Below are 22,632 nucleotides of genomic sequence, written 5' to 3' on the forward strand. Positions count from 1 at the left end.
AAGGCAATTCTTTCTGGTAGAAATATAATGTGAAGTACATATATACCCTTAAATATTTAAGTACTTACATTTAAAAGGTAGAAAGAAACAGGTGAAATTACTTTGAGTAATACATTGAACCTGATACATTCAAAATATTGTTTCAAGATGTAATCAAAATAGAAATTATGAGATATTTTACATTCTCATTTTTTTACAGGTCTTTAAAATTGGTTACTTTACAGTTACATCACATTTCAGTTGAGACTAGCCACATTTCCAGTGTTCATAGTCACATGTGAGAAGAGAATATAGTATCAGACAATCCAACAAGTCTTTTCAGGTCACTTTTTCATTACCATTATTATTAGAACCAAAGCGATACACAGTTTTATAAATGTTTGTTAAAAGTAGCAAGTCAACATTTAACATAAATTTTTTTCTTAATGATTTTTCTTTTAAAACTAATTGTTTTTTGGCCGGGCATGGTGGCTCACGCCTGTAATCCCAGCACTTTGGGAGGCTGAGGTGGGTGGATTACGAGGTCAGTAGTTCAAGACCAGCCTGACCAAGACGGTGAAACCCCATCTCTACTAAAAAATACAAAACAATTAGCCAAGCATGGTGTTGGGCACCTGTAATCCCAGAATCCCAGCTACTCAGGAGGCTGAGGCAGAGAATTGCTTGAACCAGGGAGGTGGAGGTTGTAGTGAGCTGAGATCACGCCACTGTGCTCCAGCCTCGGTGACAGAGCGAGAGACTCCATCTCAAAAAAGCAAAACAAACAAACAAAAAAAACTAGTTATTTTTCTTTTAAAACTAATACATGTTTCCCTGAATAAATATTACTTACCACTAGATGAGGCAGAGTTGAGCATCAGTTCTGTCTGGTTTTTGTATGATGATTCTGTCTTTATAGATGCCAGTGCTGTTCATACAGATAAGAAGATGAACTGGGCGTGGTGACTCATGCCTGTAATCCCAGCACTTTGGGAAGCCAAGGCAGGTGATCACTTGAGCTCAGGAGTGCTAGACCAGCCTGGGCAACATGGGAAAACCCTGTCTCTACAAAAAAATTCAAAAAGCTAGCTGGGCATGGTGGTGCATGTCTGTAGTCCCAGCTACTCAGGAGCCTGAGGTAGGAGGATTGCTCGAGCCTGGGACGTGGAGATTACAGTGAGCTGAGATTGCACCACTCCATCAGCCTGGGAAACAGTGAGATCCTGTCCCAAAGAGAATTGTGTTACAGTTGTTTTACTGATTCTTCAAACTCCTGATTTATAGCCCTAGATCACATACAGATCTTTCATCAAGCATTATTTTAATAATCTATTAGGTAAGCACCATTTAAGTCCATTTTTGATTTTGTTGAAAGCAAACAACGTGAAACCATCTCAATTACAAAAGGCAGCGTTGGCCTTTTTTTTTTTTTTTTTGAGGTGGAATCTCGCTCTGTCTCCCAGGCTAGAGTGCAGTAGTGCGATATCAGCTCTCTGTGACCTCTGCCTCCCAGGTTCAAGTGATTCTCCTGCCTCACCTTCCTGAGTAGCTAGGATTACAAGCATGTGCCACCATGCCTGGCTAGTACTTATATTTTTAATAGAGATGGGGTTTCACCATGTTGGCCAGGCTGGTCTCAAACTCCTGACTTCAAGTGATCTGCCTACCTCGGCCTCCCTAAGTGTTGGGATTACAGGCGTGAGCCACTGTGCCTGGCTGACTTCACTTTCTCAGCCAAGACACTGATGTGTTGAACTGCCTTTGTTTGATGTTCTGGAGATTTCTACACCCTGGCACGTTGTGCCATAATAGGATTCTAGATGTGTGGGAAGCTTGCTTGTCATTTGTAAAGTCAGTGAAGGGCCGTGTGAAAGGAGATGCCCCACTGGAGCTGTTCTCCTCCTTTAGGAAGTTGATGATCTGAAAATGGCTTCTTTTGAAACGGTCCAAGCCGTCCTGTCCCTTAGAACATTGGTATGTATCCCCAAGGCATGTATGTTCCAGTTTGAAGACTGCTTTTATACTTTTATATGAGAGCATTCCCTGTTGAAATAGATTTAAAATTCTTTTATGAGAAATGTGAATCCAGTTGTACTAGGCCTTGGTACAAATATATCAGTTAACTGTATATTTAGGAGGAAATATGCCCAATGTTTTAGAGTTCTGGTTAAAACTCAGCTATTGAAGCTTGCTGTATTTTAGAATAAGAAATCACAACAAAAATATCATTTTACAAGTTTACCTCATTATTTTTATAATTTAGGCTGAAGTTTTGTGGAGTTGTATGTTATAAGGAGCACTTATTTTTTCTTCTAAGTATAAGTTAAAATGCTTATACTAATTAATTCTGGATATAGAATTTTAGTATTATAAAGGATGGAAGGAAAATGTCAAACGTGGTTACCATTTTGAAGAGAGGGCATTTTAATCCTAAATTATCCTCATTAGTAGGCTATAAATATTTTACACATTTATGGTAGCAAAGTTGATTTGATTAGGAATCCAAAGGCAAACTGATATATTCTAGGAGTTTGAAGTTGAGAAGAATCTTCCTGTTCTTATATCAAGGGCAATGAACTACAGGCAGTGTTCCAAGTAAAGTAGCTTTTCATCTAAGTAGGACTAATGATAATGATTTACTAAGAAGTACAGATGTCTTCATGCTGATGCTTAAAGCCCAAATTAGGTTAGCTACAGTGCTTGAATTTGGAATGTAGAAGCAATGCTAATCAAAGCTTTTATAAGCAAAATGTAAAATGATGGCTGCACTAAATGCATTTGTACACCAAACTTCTTTAGATCAGTACTAGCCTTTATTCTGGGCCAAGAGGCTCATGGCTTTGAATGATTACAAAGCTTATGTTTCAGGATGATTTAAAAAAAGAATCTACTTTCTGTTGGTCCAGCTGCTCTCACCTGTTACCACATTGATGGACTGACCATGGTTTTTGTCAGCATAGCCTTTTTAATGTCCTGGTCTTGGCAGAAAAAGAGCAAACAATATGGATTCTAAATGGGAAAACATCAGCATGTTAACTAAGGGTGACCCAGCTTGGTGGAGTGTCTTAGTCAACTTTCTGGCTGAAGTCTATGTCCGTCTAGGCATGAAAATCTCTTTGATGTCAGTGATAACTTTTTTTGTTTTTTGAGACAAGGTCTTGCTCTGTTGCTCAGGCTGGAGTGCAGTGGTGCGATCTTGGCTCACTGCAGCCTTGACTTCCCAGGTTCAAGCCATCCTCCCTCCTCAGTCTCCCAAGTAGCTGGGACTATAGGCCACATGCCACCACGCCTGGCTAATTTTTGTATTTTTTGTGGAGATGGGGTTTCACTGTGTTGCCCAGGCTGGCCTCAAACTCCTGGGCTCAAGCAGTCGGCCTGCCTTGACCTCCCAAAGTACTGAGATTATAGACGTGAGCCACCACACCTAATAGTGATAACTTTTTGATCTCTTGTTAGTATAGAAGACTGAAAAGACTCCTTTCTTTGTTTAATTGCTTTTGTTGTCCTTCCTGTTTCTTCATCTTTAGTCCTTTTTGCACCTTCTACAGGTGTCACCTCCTTTCTCTTCCCCTGCTCCTTTTCATTCTTCAGATTATACTTCAGGATTTAACTTTCCTCTAATGCGTTCTCCGAACTCCCTGCATTAGCTGCATCTTCTTTGTGGTAATGAAAATAATAACCATTTTGTAACACTTCGTATGTGCCAAGGACTGTGTTAATCACATTGCTTAAATCTCTGCTTTTCAAACATTTTTTTAGTACTTTCTGCTTCCAACATCTTGTTTTTTATTTATTTTTTCTTCCTCTCACCTTCTCCCAACATCTTTTGTTATACCCACATATATATATAAGTCTTCCTAAAGTCCTAGAGCTCTGAGAAACTGTGACTATCTCTAGTGACCATTATTTAACCTCCAATTCTGTGAGTTGGGTATTATTATTCCCATTTTAAAGAATTAGCTGAGACAAGGAGAAGTACCAAATTGCCTAAGGTAAGTGGCAGAGCTGGGATCTGAACTCAGGTTTTCTTTGTTGTAGTTGTGCTACTGACTATTCCAGGGTTTCCCAGTAATACAAATGCTGACTTCTGTAGCATCCTCTGTGAGTCTCCTGGAGCATAGGGACAGATCCTTTTTTTTTTTTTTTTTTTTTTTTTTGATGTAGAGTCTTGTTCTATCGCCCAGGCTGGGGTGCAATGCTGTGATCTCAGCTCACTGCAATCTCTGCCTCCTCAGTTCAAGCGATTCTCATGCCTCAGCCTCCCGAGTAGCTGGGATTATAGGTGCATGCCACCACACCTAATTTTTGTATTTTTAGTAGAAATGGGGTTTCACCATGTTGGCCAGGCTAGTCTTGAACTCCTGACCTCGTGATCCACCTGCCTTGGCCTCCCAAAGTGCTGGGATTACAGGCGTGAGCCACCAAGTCTGGCCCAGATTCTTATTTGTCTTTGTGTCTGCAGCAAATACCACTGGCCTAGTCCATAACGAGTCCTTAATAAACCAGAACCTCAAAGTGGTTGTACTCTCAAGTGCATTTTAATCTAATGTCAACCACATTTTAACAAATTCATCATCACCATTTTGTTCTTTTGTGAATTTGTAACATTGCTTCCAGGTAAGTTTAAAGAAACGTACCATTATCCTTTGCAGCACTTTTTTTTTACAGGTAATCAGGCATGAGTAGGGCAGGAGAGGGTAACCCCCACGTACCAGGAATATCAGGCAACCATCAGGCGATGATTTGGCAGTTATCACACTGCCTCTCTAAAAATGAGCATTGGCAGCCGGTGCCCGGGAGAGGCAATTTCCTGATGCTGCACAGTTGTCACACTAAAGTGATAATTCACCGCAGGCACCAGAGAGAGGCAATTTCCCAAACAGATAAAAACATTTGAAATTGGTCATCAGCTTCCAGTAAAATCTCAGGAATTAGGCAAGTGAGCTCAAGCATGTGCATCAAGAGACAAAATGGCAGAGTGTGACCTTCCGGGGCCATTCCACTGAAAAGGGAAGAAAGCCTCAGGTGAGCATGCAGAGTTTCTAAACACACTGTGCGTGCTCACCTCCCAAGTGTAAGGAAGGCACTGCGCATGTAGGGAGCTCACCCTTAAGGAGAATAAAGGAAGAGGGGTGCAAGACGCTGGAAGTGGGCCAGCATGTAAAGTCCTAGGGTTAAGGTTAAATGGGGCACTTGACCTCCAAAGTACTCCCTTGGGTCTCTTCCAAGTGAACTGTCCTTTCCTTCTTGCTCTAGAGCTCTTGAGTAAACTTCCACTCCTGATCTTAAACTTGGCTTGGTCTCTTTTTCTGCCTTATGCCCCTCAGTCTAATTCTTTCTTCTGAGGAGGCAAGAACTGAAATTGCTGCAGACCCATATGGATTTGCCGCCCACTGGCACTTGTAGTACATAGGACAGTATGATTATTCCAATTATAATACGAGGGGAACATAGAAAATGATCATAAATTATAGCTTATGGCTCCAAAGAATAATTGGAAAAACTGGAAGGAAGGCAAGATTATTGTTTTTAAGTTAGGTCTATTAAAATGAATGAATGAATGAAACTACCAATTTCAGTTTCTTTCCTTGGACCAAAGATTGCCATGTACAGATGCTAAATCCTCAGAAATTTGTTAAATTTGCCCCTTTTCCTGTTTAGATGAAAAAAAATTAAGATTTGGTTTGTTTTTGACAAGCACAAAAATGTCCCAATGTAGTGTTAGTATATATGTGAAACTTGTATTTTGACACTTTATATTTCTTATTTTTAAAAAGTTTAACCAACCTAAGACCATTTCAAATAAAATCTACATCTAAGCAACAATTCTGCTGGAAACTATTTTAAAATGCTGACTTGAGAATCTTGACTCAGACTATATACAATTTAGTGAAAAGCTGCCCTGATTTTCAGTTGTAATAATTTAAATATTCGTTATTATAATACCATGCTTCAATCAAGTCATCTACATTTAGTGTGCGCATACTAAACGCAAGGCATCGGGTGGTGTGTGTATAGAGGTAAGGGATATAGAAATGATGAAGACTTCTGTTTCCTGTGGTGTGGCAGACTGGGTGCCCTAACCAACCCCCCTTAAGAAAATAACTAAAAATGTAGGATATAATATTAGACACATTTTTTAATGCGTAAATTATCTTTAAATACTCAGTGGCCAAAATCTAAGAGAGAGTGGGAACCTTGAAGGTAAATTGTGTACTGAAGCTGGCTTTTGACTTGGGAACATTTGCTTAACGTGAAAAACTTACATGTTTTTTATTGCTTCATGAGAGTGAAGGAATATAAAACAAAGCGAGAGCCTACCCAAGCAGAGCATCTAATAGAAGATTCATTTACATCAAGCTGGGATTCGGAGTGCTATACCCTCCATATAAGGTAAACCAGGAAGAAACTGTCCTCTCCAAATGACTGCAAGGAAAATTGCCTCTCTTCAGCTTTGATGCTGGGGGAGGAGAGAAAATACCCTCTGAAATCATTATAGTGAAGTTGCAGAACACTGAAAATAAAGAGAAGAACTTAATAGCAACCAGAAAGAATGGAGAGCTTAGTTTCAAAGGAACAGTGGACAGAGGGTTGACACTTGAGAGTAATAAGAGAAACCAGCATTCAAAGGAATGTAAAAGATGACTGTCAATCCAGAAATATATCCAGTCAATAATGCTCTGAAGAGCAAAAGTGAAATAGAGAAAGAGAGAGAGATTAAGAGTTTGTCACCAACAATTCTGAAGGATGTGCTTCAGGAAAAATGAAAGTCATCCAAGATGGAAGATAGGAGTTAGAAAAAAATGGAGAGCAAAGATGGGATATTATGTGGGGAAAGTCTAACCATCCTTGGCTGTAGAAGACCATGATAATGTTTTGTGGGATCAAAAAATGTAAGTCCAAAGAAAACCCAGATATACAATAACAGTAGCATCTAAAGCAAGAGTGTTACAAGATTCTTGTATCTTTGAGGAAAGTTGGTGAAAATTGACTTAGCTTAGAATTTTCTTAACACGTGCATATTAAAGGTCTTTTGGGTTACCACTAAAAAAGTTGAAATAGAATATGAAACATTTAAACTAGAAAAAGAGGAAAATTGAATGAAAGATGAGTAGGACCTCTTTCCTCTGAGGCCCTTAGTATTTGATAGGCAGTGGTGAACAATGGCAGGAGTGACTTTGGGGGTTATCTTGTGGACCCAGCTTATGCATCACTGCAGATATGGTTGGCTTCGTCTTTACTCCCATCCCTCACCTCGTGGCTGGAACCACTTGAATTGTTTCCAGAGACTGGAGAAACCCTAGCAAAGGCTCATGCCATTCATGCAGTTGTCTGCTGCTAATGCTACCACTGCCACAAATTGAAGAGCCTCCTGATGAGTGCCAGCTGGCAAGCAGAGATCACCTCACCTGTGTGCTTGCAATACCTGGCCTTGAGTACTACCTGGTTTCTTAAGCAGTTGCCTGAAGGGGCAGGTACACAACCCCAAAGTAGGTAGACGTTATCAGCTCTTGGTGTGGACTTTAACCAATGAGAGAAAGAGACAAAAAGCAGCCAGCAGATTGTTCTTCCTCCTTGCTCCGCTGACCTCCAGTTCTTAACAAGCCTCTGTAATTTCGAACTGTAGAGTTACCCTGAGAGACTGACCGAAGCTGTAGATAGCTTGATTACAAATCCTCCTGTATCTATCCTGCTCCTTCCATGATTTACTTCCTTTTTTCTCTCACTTTTGCTTCCTTAGAATTGCACCCTGTCCATACCATGAACTTCTGTCTTAAATTGTTTTCTAGTGATTTCAGGCTAAGACAAGGGCTCTTAGACACCTATTTAAGTCCCATTAGCAAGTCCTCCAAAAGATACCCAAAATAAACATGAAAACTAGCTGTACAGATGTGCTTTAAGATGATTTTCTACTCTTCTTCTCAACAAAATTGATGCCACCTCCTGGGCTCCTTCCCTACAGAAACATAGAAATATGAAGCCCTGGACTGGGCACAGTGGCTCACGCCTGTAATCCCAGCACTTTGGGAGGCCGAGGCGGGTAGGTCACCTGAGGTCAGGAGTTCCAGACCAGCCTGACCGACATGGCAAAACCCCATCTCTACTAAAAATACAAAAATTAACCAGACATGGTGATGTGCACCTGTAATCCCAGCTACTTGGGAGGCTGAGGCAGGAGAATCGCTTAAACCTGGGAGTCGGGGGTTGCAGTGAGCCGAGATCATGCCACTGAACTTCAGCCTGGGCAACAGAGCGAGACTGCATCTCAAAAAAAAAAAAAAAAAAAATATGGAGCCCTGGTAGTAGAGAAGGTAAGCCATACACAGAAACACCTCTCATATGAGATAAATAAGAGAAGTACAGAGTATGTTTGGGAAATGGAATAGTCCATCAAGTTTGGTAGAGCACAGGGTATACTGGGGAAATAGTGGGAGATTAAAATGGAAAGATTGTCCTGAGGTCTGGCTATTATGGACCTTGATTTAAGGACTCTGCATTTGAACTTTATTCAGTGGATGATGAGAAGTCATTAATTATTTTTTTTTTTTTTACTTTTTAACAGTGGAATGACAATCAGAAAAAAAAAACCTAACATATATATGTGTGTGTAAATATATATATGTAAATACATATATGTATATGTAAGTATGTATTTGAGCAAAGGCTTTACAATTTTTTTTTCCCTTCTACGTTAAAATTTAATGTTCAGTTAGTTCTCTAGTATTGTTTCCTTGGTAACCTGACAGAGATTGTCACTATGTTTCTAGACGAGATGGCTTATGATAAAAATGAGCCTGATTGGTGAACTGCATGTGGGCTGGGAGAAAGAATAAATAACCCCTAGAGACCTGGTAGAGATGCCGTGCTTTGGGTCTTCTGAGTACAGTGATTCTTATAACTGGGCATGTCCCTGTGGAGACACTGAAAGCCTGTGGAGTTGTTAAAAGATGGTTCCTGTGGGACAGGAGACTTTTAAGCCAGGACAGTTCCTGCATCTGCCCCAATGTGAGTCTCATCTTCTTGCACCTGAATTACCACCTGTGTTTACTCTTAAGCGTTAGTTCTTTAGAGCGAGAACCGTGTCTGAGGTATTGGTTGTATAACATATCTTTAGGAATCTATAATTTTTTATAGGTTTTACCTCTAATAAACTTGGTGGAGCAAATGCTGAGAGCTTCTGAGAGACTGTGTAGGCATGACTATTGTAAATGTTTTATGTAGTAGGTATGTGTCTCCATATATACATACACGTACACCTTATTTCTGTTTTTAAAGCATAGGAAAATTATAATGTTTACCTCTGAGCCCTATTTCTGCATAATTTTTATGAGTTAACTTCTTCCTGAAATATATTTGCTGAAAAGTAGAAATTTAACAGTTCCATTGCCTTCATTTGAAACTTTTTAATCCTTTTTATTTAGGTTATCTTCATTGTAATGAATATGATAGTCTGAGATTGAAGTGGCTGAGGCAGACGTTAGAATCTTTCATCCCACAGCCTTTGATAAATGTAATTAAAGTGTCTGAATTGGATGGCAGAAAAATGGGAGACACCCAGCCTGAAATGTTTGACAAGGTACTTTTATTACATTGTGACAAACTGATGGATGCCCAGTGATACCACTATTATGTTGCTTTGTGGTTGTTATTTTCCATCTGTTCTCAGACATAGCCTGATACAGTTTCTCAGTACCCTGGAAAATTTTGATAAAGTGAATGTGGAAGCAGTTTTCATTTGATGGTCAGCATGGTTCAAAGGAAGCAGTAACATTGGGATTGGGGATTATAAAATGTTTTATATTGGCAGGTAACTCAAAGATACTCAGGAAAAGATCGGATATTATTTGGGTCAGTACTGTATTGCTTTAATTCAGTAACATTTCATATCAGAGTATGACAGTTGAAGAAAAAGAGGTCATTTCAGTGAACTGAAATTGAAATATTCATTCTTAGAAATAAGTGCTGAGAATTCAGAAATATATTAATGTCTAATTACAATGCGTAACTTTTGTAAAAGTTTTTGCTGTGGTCGTCAAGTATATCAAATAGCATTAGTAGACATAGTAAACTTTAATTCTCCCATCCTAAGCCCCCAAAAACAAACACTGAAAGTACATGGTAAGTTTTTCTGAAAAGTGTTAGTGAGGAAGTGCCATAAGGAAAAACTTCCTGTGGTGTATTTTCAGTTAAAAAAGAAATGTTTTTATTTATTTGCTATTTGTTTACCATGTTCTAGAGAATTTCTCTATCTATTTCATGCCTGAGAATAGATTGTCAGTGCATATTTACATCACTTGTCCTTTTTTTCTCTAGGTGTTAGTGGATGCTCCGTGTTCAAATGATCGAAGCTGGTTGTTTTCTTCTGACTCTCAGAAGGCATCCTGTAGGATAAGTCAAAGGAGGAATTTGCCTCTTCTACAGATAGAGCTCTTAAGGTAGGAACTGTTAATACAAAAGTGTATTTTGGTGTCTGATGTAATTTAAACAGGTGTGATAGAACATGTCAGGCCCCAGTGGAGGGCTTGCTGTGTAGGTGTCAGTGATTATTCCTCCAAAGGCTGCACTCAAAAAATTCCCAACTTCTTCCCCTTTATCGCTCATGCCATAATGCTCACCGCCCCTCTCCCCACCCCCAGTGACGTATAGTATTGCTGTGCTTTGTCTCTTAAAGGGCATAGACAATTTTACTGTAGTTCAAAGTTGTTTGCTCACTGGGACCCAAGCCTGGGAGTTCATAGCCCTGTGTCTTTACCAGAATCTGAGCAGCCCCTTAAGAATAGCTTTGAATCAGGATGCATGTTTTGTTAATGTTCTGGATGAATCAGCCCCTAGCAAGTTGTAGCTCGTTGTTAGTGCTTGTCTACCCTCTGAGAATTTTCCAGAAGGACCTGGCCACTGAACATTTGGTTTCATTAAGAACAGAGCCATTTTGGAACATTATTGTTCGGGTTCCAACAGCGATTTTGACGTATGCCCTACTCCCATGTAATTCTTCTTGTTTAATGCTAAATCAAATATTTTTGTTTGTCTGTTTTTGAGACAATCTCACTCTGTCGCCCAGGCTGGAGTGCAGTGCTGCAGTCTCAGCTCACTGCAACCTCTACCTCCCAAGTTCAAGCTATTCTCCTGCCTCAGCCTCCTGAGTAGTTAGGATTACAGGTGTGCGCCACCAAGCCCAGTGTTTTTTTTTTTTGTATTTTTAGTAGAGATAGGATTTCACTGTGTTGGTCAGGCTGGTCTTGAACTCCTGACCTCATAATCTGCCCGCCTCGGCCTTACAAAGTGCTAGGATTACAGGTGTGAGCCACCACACCCAGCCGCTAAACCAAAATTATCTATAATATTTAAAATACAATTAAATGGTGCCTTAATCACTCATTACCTCTTGCACATAGAAAGACAGTGAATGGCAGTATACATTTCCAACTTCTGACTGATACACAGCAATGAACATATACCATTTCCTAAATATTATAACCAATACTAATACATAGCCTTGTATCGGATTACGTCTCAGTTCATTATGATGATTCTTGGTAGTACTTATCAGAAGGCTTTTCTGAACATTTCTCATCCAGCAGTTAGACCATTTGTTTGTATACTTCTGATGTCCACCTTTCATGTAACACTAAGATATTTTGAAAACTTGATACCACCTTTCCCTTTTACCTTTTGGGTTATTAGCTTTGAGATGACCTAGATCCTTCTGTAAATCTTTTCTCATCTAAGCTTTATTGATTTAACTTCTTCATTTTTTGTTTGTTTGTTTGTTTGTTTGTTTTTTGAGGTAGAGTCTTGCTCTGTCACCCATACTGTAGTGCAGTGGTGTGATCCTGGCTCACTCCAACATCTGCCTCCTGGCTTCAAGCGATTCTCATGCCTCAGCCTCCCAAGTGGCTGGGATTATAGGTGCCCGCAACCATGCCTGGCTAATTTGTGTATTTTTAGTAGAGACGGGGGTTTCACCATGTTGACCAGACTGGTGTCGAACTCCTGACCTCAAGTGATCTGCCTGCTTTGGCCTCCCAAAGTGCTGGTATTACAGGCATGAGGCAGCATCCCCCAGCCTCAGTTTCTTAATTGTTCCTGCTACATCAGCCTTGCCATTGTTATTCCTTACACCTGCAACAGATACTAAATCTTGTGATGGCTTATTAACATTGTGATCTACATTTTTTTTCTAAACAGTAAGCAAGCAAACAGGCTTCCTGAGAATATTATTTTTCTTCTCTGTCTCCTGACAAATCTGCCCCCGACTTCCTTTTCTTTCTGTTTATTACCAGGTTTTCTGTGACATATTCTGTCTACTGTTTTTCCTCCCATTTTGTCTCAATTAATTATACTTTATCTTCTGTTTCCTTTACTCTTGCAAACCTATTCTTATTAAGGAACTATTAACTTTTAAAATTTTTAGAATTTTAAAAATATATTTCAACTTATACAGGTAATACATGAAACCATTTTCATTGTGAAAAAATAAATAATACAAATGAAGCAAAAGGCCCTGTTGGCCACATGCCCAACCAAATATCAACTTTCTTCTTAGAGTTAACTGTTGGATTAGTAGCTGTATGTAGTGAAATACATTTTAAAATAACTTTTATCATGATATGTATATTCTTCTGTTACATGGTCTTTTTTTTTCCACCAAATATTTCTTAGTCTTTTCCATGTAGGTCTACTTTGTTCTCTTTAACTTATGTGAAATATTCAAGAGGATCTGTTGTATTCCTTTTTAATCCTTTAATCCTCTATTTCTGGATATTTACATTGTTTCTTGGTTTTGTTTGTTTATTTGTTTACTTTTATAAACCGTTCTTTAATTTGTCTCATCAGACAGGTCTACTAGCATTTTTCTAGATTAAATTAATATTGAGAAGTAGAATTGAGGATCAAATATTTTAATAGCTGTGTTGAATTGTTCTCCAAAAAGGCTATACCAGTTTATACTCCTTGCTGCACTGGATTTTGTTTACTGCTTGCTCCCTCTTAAAATATTCTCTTCCCTTGACATTTGTGATCATAGGCTTTCCTGGTTCTCCCTACTTCTCAGTTATGCCTTCTTCATATATTATTCAACTTGCTGCTCATCAGCTCATCCCACAAATTTTGGATTTCTTTAGCCTACTGATGTTGATCCTTTTCTCTGTCTGATGGCTTCAACTGATATCTCCCAATACGTGAGCTTAAACTATCTCCCAAATACGAGTCTAAGCTCAGATCTTTCTCCTTAGCCTCAGACCTATATATTCAGTTACCTATCCGAAATCTTCAGAAACTAAAAGCTCAAATTAAGATAAAAATCATAATTTCTAATTATCTTAGGAGAGAGAATCTCCACCAAATCAACAAAATAAAAAATCAGAATAGAAATTCCACCAACCTGCCTCTTCCCCCTCTTCTTGATTTTAGTAAATGCCACACCACCATATATTTCCCTAAGTCAGACATGGATCTCCAACTTCCCTCTTTCTTGTTTATTGAATCAATCACTAAGATGTCTCAATCACTGAGACACATGTACCTATTATATGTGTCTCAAGTTCATCCAATTCTCTCCATCCTGAATAGGCTAATCTAAGCCACCAGTATTGTCACCTAAATGGTTTTAACTGGCCCCTAACTGTCCTACATGTCTCCACTTGTGAGCCGTACTGCTTGATTCTCCACAGTGAAGCCAGAGTGACACATCCGAAATGAAAATCTCGTGTCAATTATCCTTCTGGAAATCCTACAGTGGTTCCCCATTACCAGCAAAATTTCACCCTCTTTTGTTTTTAATTGGGGGATTTTCCAGTGAAAACCAGAATTTGCTAGACAAATTCTAAAAGAGCTGCAATACTTCATACTGTTAATATACTACTCAAGTCCTCTTTTGACCTGGCCCCTTCTTACTTCAGCAACTTCATTGTTTCAGAACTCTTACTCATTTTGTTACAATCATGCAGTTTCTAAACAGTCCACACAGTGTCTCATTTCCAAGGCCAGTGCATTTCCTGTTCCTTTTCGTTGATAGTTCTTCTAATTTATGCTCCCCTTTCTCCTGGCAAACTCTACTGATTCTTTAGGAATCAGCTCTGATGTCTCCTTACTGACACCTTGCCTGATTTCCAGGGAGTGGTGTAAATATTGTCCTCATGTCCTTACCTTCACTTAAAGATAGATTTATTGTCAGTTCCTCTGCTACAGAATTATCTAGTATGTGCCTCTCTTTTTGACAAGACTATAAGCCCCATGGAAGCAGGGATTGTTTTATTATTTTTATTCCTACCATATAATTTGGTGCCTGGCATGTAGAAGAGACTAAGTAATTGTTTAAAAACAGTATATTACATGGTTGAGTATTTAGAGTTTATAGGTGTAATTAAATTGATAGCACAGTTAATCTGACAAAAATAATGATGTAATCATTATTGTGCTGCATGGTGATTAGGCATAAATGTAAAGCAATTCCCATAATTTATTTTGATTAGTATTGCTTTTACATAGCCAAAACATGGCTACAGATGTAATTCAATTTTTTTTATCGTTTAATAAGTTTTTCTTAATATCAGTTAGCATTTCAATCATCATTGCAAAAAATCATTCACATGCATAAACCCCAGATGGGCACCTTCTTATGTCCCAGCAACGAAGGCTCTTCTGTAGTGGCCACTCCTCTCTTCCATCGTCTTACTTCCCTAAAGGAATAGTTTTAGTAGCGCATCACTTTAGTAGCAAATTGACAGGGCACAAAACTGAGATCACATTCAATGTAGGTTTTCCTGTAATCATATGAGACTGGGATAGGCTGCCGCACCAGCCATCGCCCATTCTTTTCCTTCAGCAGCTGCTCTACTTTCCCTGCCTCTGCTTCCTGGTCTGCCCGAGAGGTTTTGCAATAACTTGAAGCAGCCAGAATTCCGAGTCCCTTGGCTATGTGATTATGATAACAAAGGGGAGAGAGCAAGATATCCAAGCTATATGCAGAGAAAATGATCAGATTCCTGACATCTACAAGTCTTGGGGTTAAAAAGATAAAGGAAAAAAAATGGTAATACCAGACATAATCTCTCTTTTATCTCCTGCCCTTGACTTCAAAAAATGAGAAAAAAAAAAAAAGACGACAGCAATTTTATCATCAGGAATAGCTGTTTTATCACTGTATCACTTACCTAGAATTTCCTCCTGCCTGTCTTCCAGTCTTTCCTCAGCTAGTTATTGCATTACCTTTTGTTAACAAAAGGCAACCCTTTTATTCCACAATATGAGATCAAAGGTTTTAAAATGCACACATGCAAGAGAGTAAATACATTGATGTGTATGAGTTTCATTCATGTGAAGGATTGATTACAGATCCTTATTTTCATTTGCAAAGAGCAATTGGAATGCAGGTAAACAAACATTGTCTGGCCTCATACTGTGGACAGAAGATGGCACTCAGAAGTGAGAAAAGGAGTGGAAAAGATAGGCAAGAGGTAAATAAGGGAAACTTTCTGATTGTATTGTTTTGCCAAAGGCTAGACTTGTATGTACATTGCCTGTTGACAGATACGGTGCTCAAAGGTACTTTATACACATGAGAACTTATACGGCCTTTAAAAACAAGGGCATTCTGTCGTTTACTACAACATAGTGGGACAGTAGGACATTATGCTACGTGAAATAAGCCAGGAACAGAAAGATAGATACCATATGATCTCACTTCCATGTGGAATTTTTTAACAGTTGATCTCATAGAAATAGCATATAAAGGTGGTTACTGGAGGCTGAGGGTGAAAAGGATGGGGAAAGGTAAGACGTTGGTCAAAGTCTGAGAGTTAGAAGGAATAAGTTATAATGATCTATCATGCTGCGTGGTGACCACAGTTAATGATGTATGTTTCAAAATTGCTAAAAGAATAGATCTGTAATGTTCTTATCACAAAAGAATGATAAGTTGGTGAGGTGATAGATATGCTAATTAACTAGATTGAATCTTTCTACAATGTGTACATAGACCAAGATATCACATTATACCCCGTAAATATTCACAATTATTATTTTTCAATTTAAAAAAAGGTATTTATGCCCTTTATGACTGTGTGAAGGCATGCTGTCACTTTACCAGAAATTATTTATATTTCTGTTACATAGCAGTCTGCACAGTGTTTAGAATTTCAGCTTTTGGAAAGATAGTGTCCTATAATCATATGCTCTACAACTCGATATTAATCTGGTACATTTGGTACATTTTTATGAAAATAAATGAAAATTAATGTCCTATTTGATGGAAGTTTTTTGATGTTAATTTCTTTATTTTTTATTTTTATTTAAAAAAATATTTTAGAGAGAGGGTCTTGCTCTGTCTCCCAGACTAAAGTGCAGCAGTGGTATGATCATAACTCACTGCAGCCTCAGTCTCCTGGGCTCAAGTGATCCTCCCACCTAAGCCTCCTGAATAGCTGATACTGCAGAGGCATGCTACCACACTTGGCTAATTTTTAAATTTTTTTCTAGAGACAGGGTCTCACTATATTCCCCAGGCTGGTCTCGAGCTCCTGACCCCAAGTGATCCTGACTCTTTGGCCTCCCAAGTGCTGAGGCCATAAGCACGAGCCACTGTGCCCAGCACTGATGTTAATTTTTTTTTTAAAACTGTTAGTAGATATGTAATGCTCCTTAAATTTTTTTTAAATTAATATACATATAGAAGTATGTATAATGATAAAAATAGTAATCTAACTTGTTTTTTGTTTTTTAACATGAAAAACGTATTGGAAGGCACAGTGATGACAGGAGAAAGATCTCAAAACAATATGAGTTCTTTGTATACTTAAAGACTCTTTGATTTATCCATGTAGAGGTAGACAAATTAGAATTTTCTATTGAATTTACAGAACATAAAGATAAAAGTTGTATCAGATTTCCTCACACATCTGTCCCAAAGCTGTTTTCAGGAGATGAAAATGAGGGGCAGGGATAAAAGGAATAATTAAACATAAGCCAGTTCTGTTAATGGAATGCCACTTAAAAGTATACCTTTATTATCATTTCTCAAAATAATTTTTGAGCCGGTCATTCCTGTTACATGCTATGTATATTCATACTATTTAATCAAATTCTTTATATCAAGAAAAATAAACTGGGAAAATATACTGAAAATGAAATCTATGTAGTCTTTTTAAAAAGTGACTGTGATATTTGTATAAGAGAAGTTTACATGATTTTTGGGTGAGAAAGCACTGACTGAAGAATATGATTTATAACAAAAATGTAGGTAACTTATTGCAGTAATGTATCATGTCATTTGTTTCCTAGGAGAAAATCAATCACATTTAAAATACTGACCCCTTCTGGTTTTCTTTTCTCACTACTTGACAAGTAAAATCCAGTTTGTGAGCTCGTTGAAAAAGGAAGCTTAGATTATTCGGTCACGTTTTGAAAATTTGTATAAATCATCCAGATAACAATCCTTAAACAGTGGTCCTCTGACAGCAAGAATTGTGTTTGGAAAGAAACATTAAAAAAAAAAAACAAAAAACAGAAACACTAACATCTCTTCTCTAATGTACTGGAGCTAAGATAAAGAATACCTAGTGACTGTGCAGCATGGCCTTCATCATTCATCAACACAGTGACCAAAAAATTCATATGTTTATATTGGAAAAATAGTATTTGAATATATGGGGCTATCAGAATGGAAAATTTCCAGCACTGCTTCAGCTATGTATACGTTTCCTTTTTAAAGTTTGAATAATTCCGTTCATGTTGCATACTATCATCATATGCTTAGTCATATGTTTGGAATCCAGAAAACAAAAGCAAACTACTATTAACAACTACTACAACTACTACTAATAATTACTCTCTTCCTCTTTCTGTTCTACCTCCTTTGTATTCTTCATCTTATTTCTTTTTTCTTTAAGTTTAGGTGGCAGTAGTCAGAGGTTATGAAATTTAAAATGCGCAGTTTGTTTGGGGAAAGAACATACTTCTTTTTAACAAGAGTTTACTGATCAAAATATTACACATTCAACGAAATGGTAAAAGCCTGAGGAGCCATCCAGAGCTATAATTTGTAACTACTATATTTTCTTTCATAAAAAATGTGTCAAATATATATTGACAATATGAATACAATCTTGAAAATAAGATGTTATCAGCATTTATTAATTTATTTAACATTATCTACTTTTTAATATTTATGTGTTTACTTATTTTTGAGAGAGAGTCTCATTCTGTTACCCAGGCTGGAGTGCAGTGGCATGATCTCAGCTCACTGCAACCTCTGCCTCCTGGGTTCAGGCAATTCTTATGCCTCAGCCTCTCGAGTAGCTGGGATTACAGGTGTGTGCCACCATACCTGGCTACTTTCTGTATTTTAAGCAGAGACGGGGTTTCACCATATTGGCCTGGCTGGTCTCAAACTCCCATCCACCTGCCTCAGCCTCCCAAAGTGCTGGGATTACAGGCATGACCCACCATGCCTGGCCTAACATTATCTACTTTATACTGGGAACTTAGCTAAGCATTGCAGATTTTAAAATATGGAAATGATTCTTGTTCTCAAGGTCCTCAGGCCAATTATCAGAACATGTGGTTAAGACCTATAATAATAGAACAGTTAGGGTGCTAAGAGAATAGAGGGAAGGATGCCTAACTTTGTTCTTGTTAAGGATGGAGTACAAAATAAGCAGCAGGTAAATATTTAAACTAAAGAGATTTGTCTAATATAAAATATTATTATACTATAGTATAATAATATACAATAGAGTATAATATACTGGAGCTAAGATATATATATATATATATTTATTGATTTATTTATTACCTTTGGCTGCATATAGTATGTAGAGTAATAGGAATCTTAGTGATATATAGTTGATATCTTTTTCCCCTTAATTTATCGTGAACATTTCAATTATTCAATAGTCTTTGAAAACATGCCATTCCTTCTTTTATGTATTCATTTATTCAGGTAGTTAGGAATACCTAAAACTCTTCTTTCCTTACACAATCTGATTAATGAAAGAAATAGTACAAAACTGTATCCTAATGGAGATTAAAAGATCAACTTTTTAAAGTTCCAGGCGAGAGCTTGATAACTCTTTGGGAAGGAGTTATAGCAGCTGGCCTGTAATCCATTTCTGTTTTGATTTCCAGGGGGACACTCCTAAGGAAAGAAAGAAGGCAGGTGACTCAGTTAAATCTTCTCATAAACATGTAGATAATTGGCTTCCTTGGTAAACAGACTAATGAGTTTTGCTAAGAGGATAGTTCTGATTTATGGCATGCTTTGAGCAGCATGTTCCTGGTTAGGATTGCCTATGGTAAACACAAACTAGCATCTATATAGATTTATGGGGCATGGCTTCCTTCCTGGAGATACCATGTATTAACTGCATAAGGTATTTTGTGACATAACCTAAATGCTCCCCATTGTGTGAAGCGATCTGTGAACATGATTTAGAGAATTCATCTATTCTGAATTAAAAAGCCCATACCCAATACTGAAAGCAAGACCTGGGGAGCTATATCAGCTGTCCCAGACCTTTCTCTGCTTCTCTTGTGCCACTTGATTGCCTGCATGCTTAAAATTATTATTAAATAGTAAAGCTTGATAGTGGGTAAGGTCTCTTGTCTGTGTGAATCAGATTTGACAATTTGATCTTTTATGTTAGCTCACTCCTGAACCCCAACCAGGCCTCTGTGATGATGCTGAATTGAGGGGCATGATTTGGACCTGAGCCCCAGTTGCAGGCTTTTTAGTCCAGTCCCACATCTAAATCTGGGGACTCAATCAACTCTTCCCAGCAGCTATTAGACAAAAAGTAAGAGCTTTGCCCCTTACATGCTTGGCATGGAAACATGATTAAGAGGATGAGGGGATAACTTATTCCATAATTTACCACAACTGTTGCATATACAGTGGAGAGCTACTGAAGTATTTCTAACAATGAAATTACATAATTACATTTATTTTAGAAAGACTATTACACATAGAGGGTAGACACAAGAGAGCAAACAGAGAGAGAAGAAAGCTATTGGGAATAAATAATTGGGAACTTATGGAATTTTTTCCGGTGAGCACTGATTATCAGTGGATTAATGTTAGAAGAAAGCAGTCTTCAAAATAAGATGATACTTTAAACATTTCATTAATTCACCATAGTTTATTCAATTTGTAAAATATGACTGATGTTAAGAGTTTCACATCTTTTTTCTTAATAATTTGAAAAACTTTTAATGGATATTTAACAAAACAAAACTGAGCAAATAAGTATAATAAGTATATTAAAGTATTTGAAACATGGGAGCACATAAATTCTTCTAGTTTAAAAAATTTGAACTGACTTTTCAAGTTTCTAAAGAGTGACCATTGCGTGCAGCAGAGGATGACCTGGCTATTTTGGGAAAAGGCTGTTTTGTTGCTTGAGCATTCTTACTTATCTCTTGCTGCTCTGTGTTCTTTTTGCCTCCCCCGAATCTTCTTTCTGTGGTAACAACGACTTTTATGATCCAAAGGATTGGACCCTGGGCTGAAAAACCACGATCCAGCCTATCCATTAAGAGTCCCTGTGACTCTTTCTTCTTCTATCAGCAAGGTTTTCCTGGCATTTGGCCTCATTCTGCCACTCACTACGGGAATTTGAACTTACCATGCCATTAACCTAAATGGAGTCACTAAAATGCCTTTAGTAAACTTTGTAGGCTTTTATTTCTTTTTTAGTCTGGCTACTGCAGGAGTCAAGTGACTTCTTTCTTTAGGAAATGATGGTCATTTTTTCCTCCAAAGATTTATTTAGGACATTGACATTCAAACTCAGCACTCTAAAGATGTAGGGTTTCTGTAGAATCGCTTCGGGAGCTGTCTTGAAGGAATAGATAGGGATGAACAGGGGAGCCCCTTAGTCTGGCACACCAAATCCAACTAGAGGCAGGGTATCTTTTTTCCGGTTAAGCATGTAGAATTTCACTTGAAGAGAGTTTCTTCTTAACACACACACACATACATACACGGTTTGAATAAACCCTTTTAAATCATTAAAATCAACTGCAAGCAATCTCCATTCATAAGCACATTTGCCATGGGACAAAATCAGGTCAATTCTGGTGGTTTTCTTGAAGGCTTTTCTTTTTTTTCGTTTGTGGGAGTTAAGAGGCAATGGTTAATAGGACAGAGACCCTCCCTTGAAGTTAGGCAGGCCTGCTGTGGGTTTGTTGTCACTCTTGGCTCACCTAAGCAACGCAAAATGAGGTCCTTATATTTCATTTAGTGGAGCAGTTTTAATCCCTACTGTTCCATACTCATATTAATGAGGTAATGAACTGTTAAGAAGAGGTACTAAACGTGAAGTCTCCAAGTGGAAACCAATAATAAGTATGTTAAAATGTGTCATTTATAATCTATTTCAAAAGTGTCTAATGTCATTACTCTGTTGTACTAGTACTTTATAAGAAACATTGCTTCTTCAAGGTAAAAGCTTACTGTCAGTGGAAAGAAGATAATTATCAGCATTGTTTTTGTTTCTTATGCTGACAAAAGAATAGCCGCTGGGTATGGTATCTCTGAAAACAGCAAGCTTGGTCATGTTTCTTTATCTTGAATTCACAGAACTCTTTTGATAATAAACAGTGTGATATCTAGAAATTTGATTACTTACTGTGAGCACAGTGAAGGCTACCCTCAAGGCTTGTAAAATAATACTTTCAAAACTGATGATGGCATTAGGTAACTGTCAACCTAGAAATGTCTGTGTTTTAGATTCTTATGGTGCCATGAAACTTAATTTTAAATCTGCATCTATTTGATAGATTGTACATGAACTTCAACTTTTTCACCTTAATGTTTTCTTTGGTCGTAGTGTATAATAGTGGTCAGGGTTTTTTTGTTTTTTTTTTAAATTTGCTTTCTTGCCCAGACTGCTGTTTGCCAGCAGAAATAGTAAACTGATAGAAACAGGGTGAAATGATGAGAAATAGGCAGTGGAAAAATGAAATAAATGGAAACTGCTGAAAAGGAACAAAAGCAGAAATATTGGAAAGGAATACTAGAAGTCAACAATGTAGTATAAAAAAAAGAAATGGAAAAGTAAATGAAGAAAAAATTCCCAAAATACTTCAGGGAAGAAAAGAAATGATTAAAGATGTGGTTTTACCATTTGTTAAATTATCTTGTAGCAAATAAAAAATTTCTTTTTTTTTTTTTTTTTTTCTTGAGACAGGATCTTACCCTGTCACCCAGGCGGCAGTGCAGTGGCACAATCTCAGCTCACTGCAACCTGCACCTCCCACGCTCAAGCAGTACTCCCACCTCAGCCTCCCAAGTAGCTTGAACAAAAGGTATACACCAGCTAATTGTATTTTTTTGTAGAAATGAGGTTTTGCCATGTTGCTCAGGCTGGTCTCAAACTCCTGGGCTCAAGCGATTCACCTGCCTTGGCCTCCCAAAGTTCTGGGATTACAGGTGTGAGTCACTGTGCCTGGCCTAATTAAAATATTTCTATTGCTATATCAAATTAGGCATATATATGGTTTGTTGTTGTTTTGTTTTTGTTGTTGTTTGTTTTGAGACGGAGTCTCACTCTGTTGTCCAGGCTGGAGTGCAGTGGGGTGATCATGCAGCCTTGACCTCCTGGACCCAAGTGATCCTCCTATCTCATCCTTCTGAGTAGCTGGGACCACAGCATG

At 37.9% G+C, this 22,632-nt stretch overlaps 1 protein-coding gene across 1 annotated transcript in view; it reads left to right on the plus strand.

The window, feature by feature from the left end:
* Positions 1-22,632, plus strand: part of NSUN3 (NOP2/Sun domain family, member 3) — a 66,087-nt gene that overhangs the window by 22,893 nt on the left and 20,562 nt on the right. Inside the window, exons 4-5 of the mRNA XM_011927611.1 lie at positions 9,402-9,556; positions 10,294-10,415. Of these exons, the coding sequence (XP_011783001.1) occupies positions 9,402-9,556; positions 10,294-10,415 (277 nt within the window). The remainder of the gene's footprint in view (positions 1-9,401; positions 9,557-10,293; positions 10,416-22,632) is intronic.

The sequence above is a fragment of the Colobus angolensis genome, unplaced genomic scaffold (assembly GCF_000951035.1).
Source record: "Colobus angolensis palliatus isolate OR3802 unplaced genomic scaffold, Cang.pa_1.0 Scaffold73, whole genome shotgun sequence".
NCBI lineage: Eukaryota > Metazoa > Chordata > Mammalia > Primates > Cercopithecidae > Colobus > Colobus angolensis.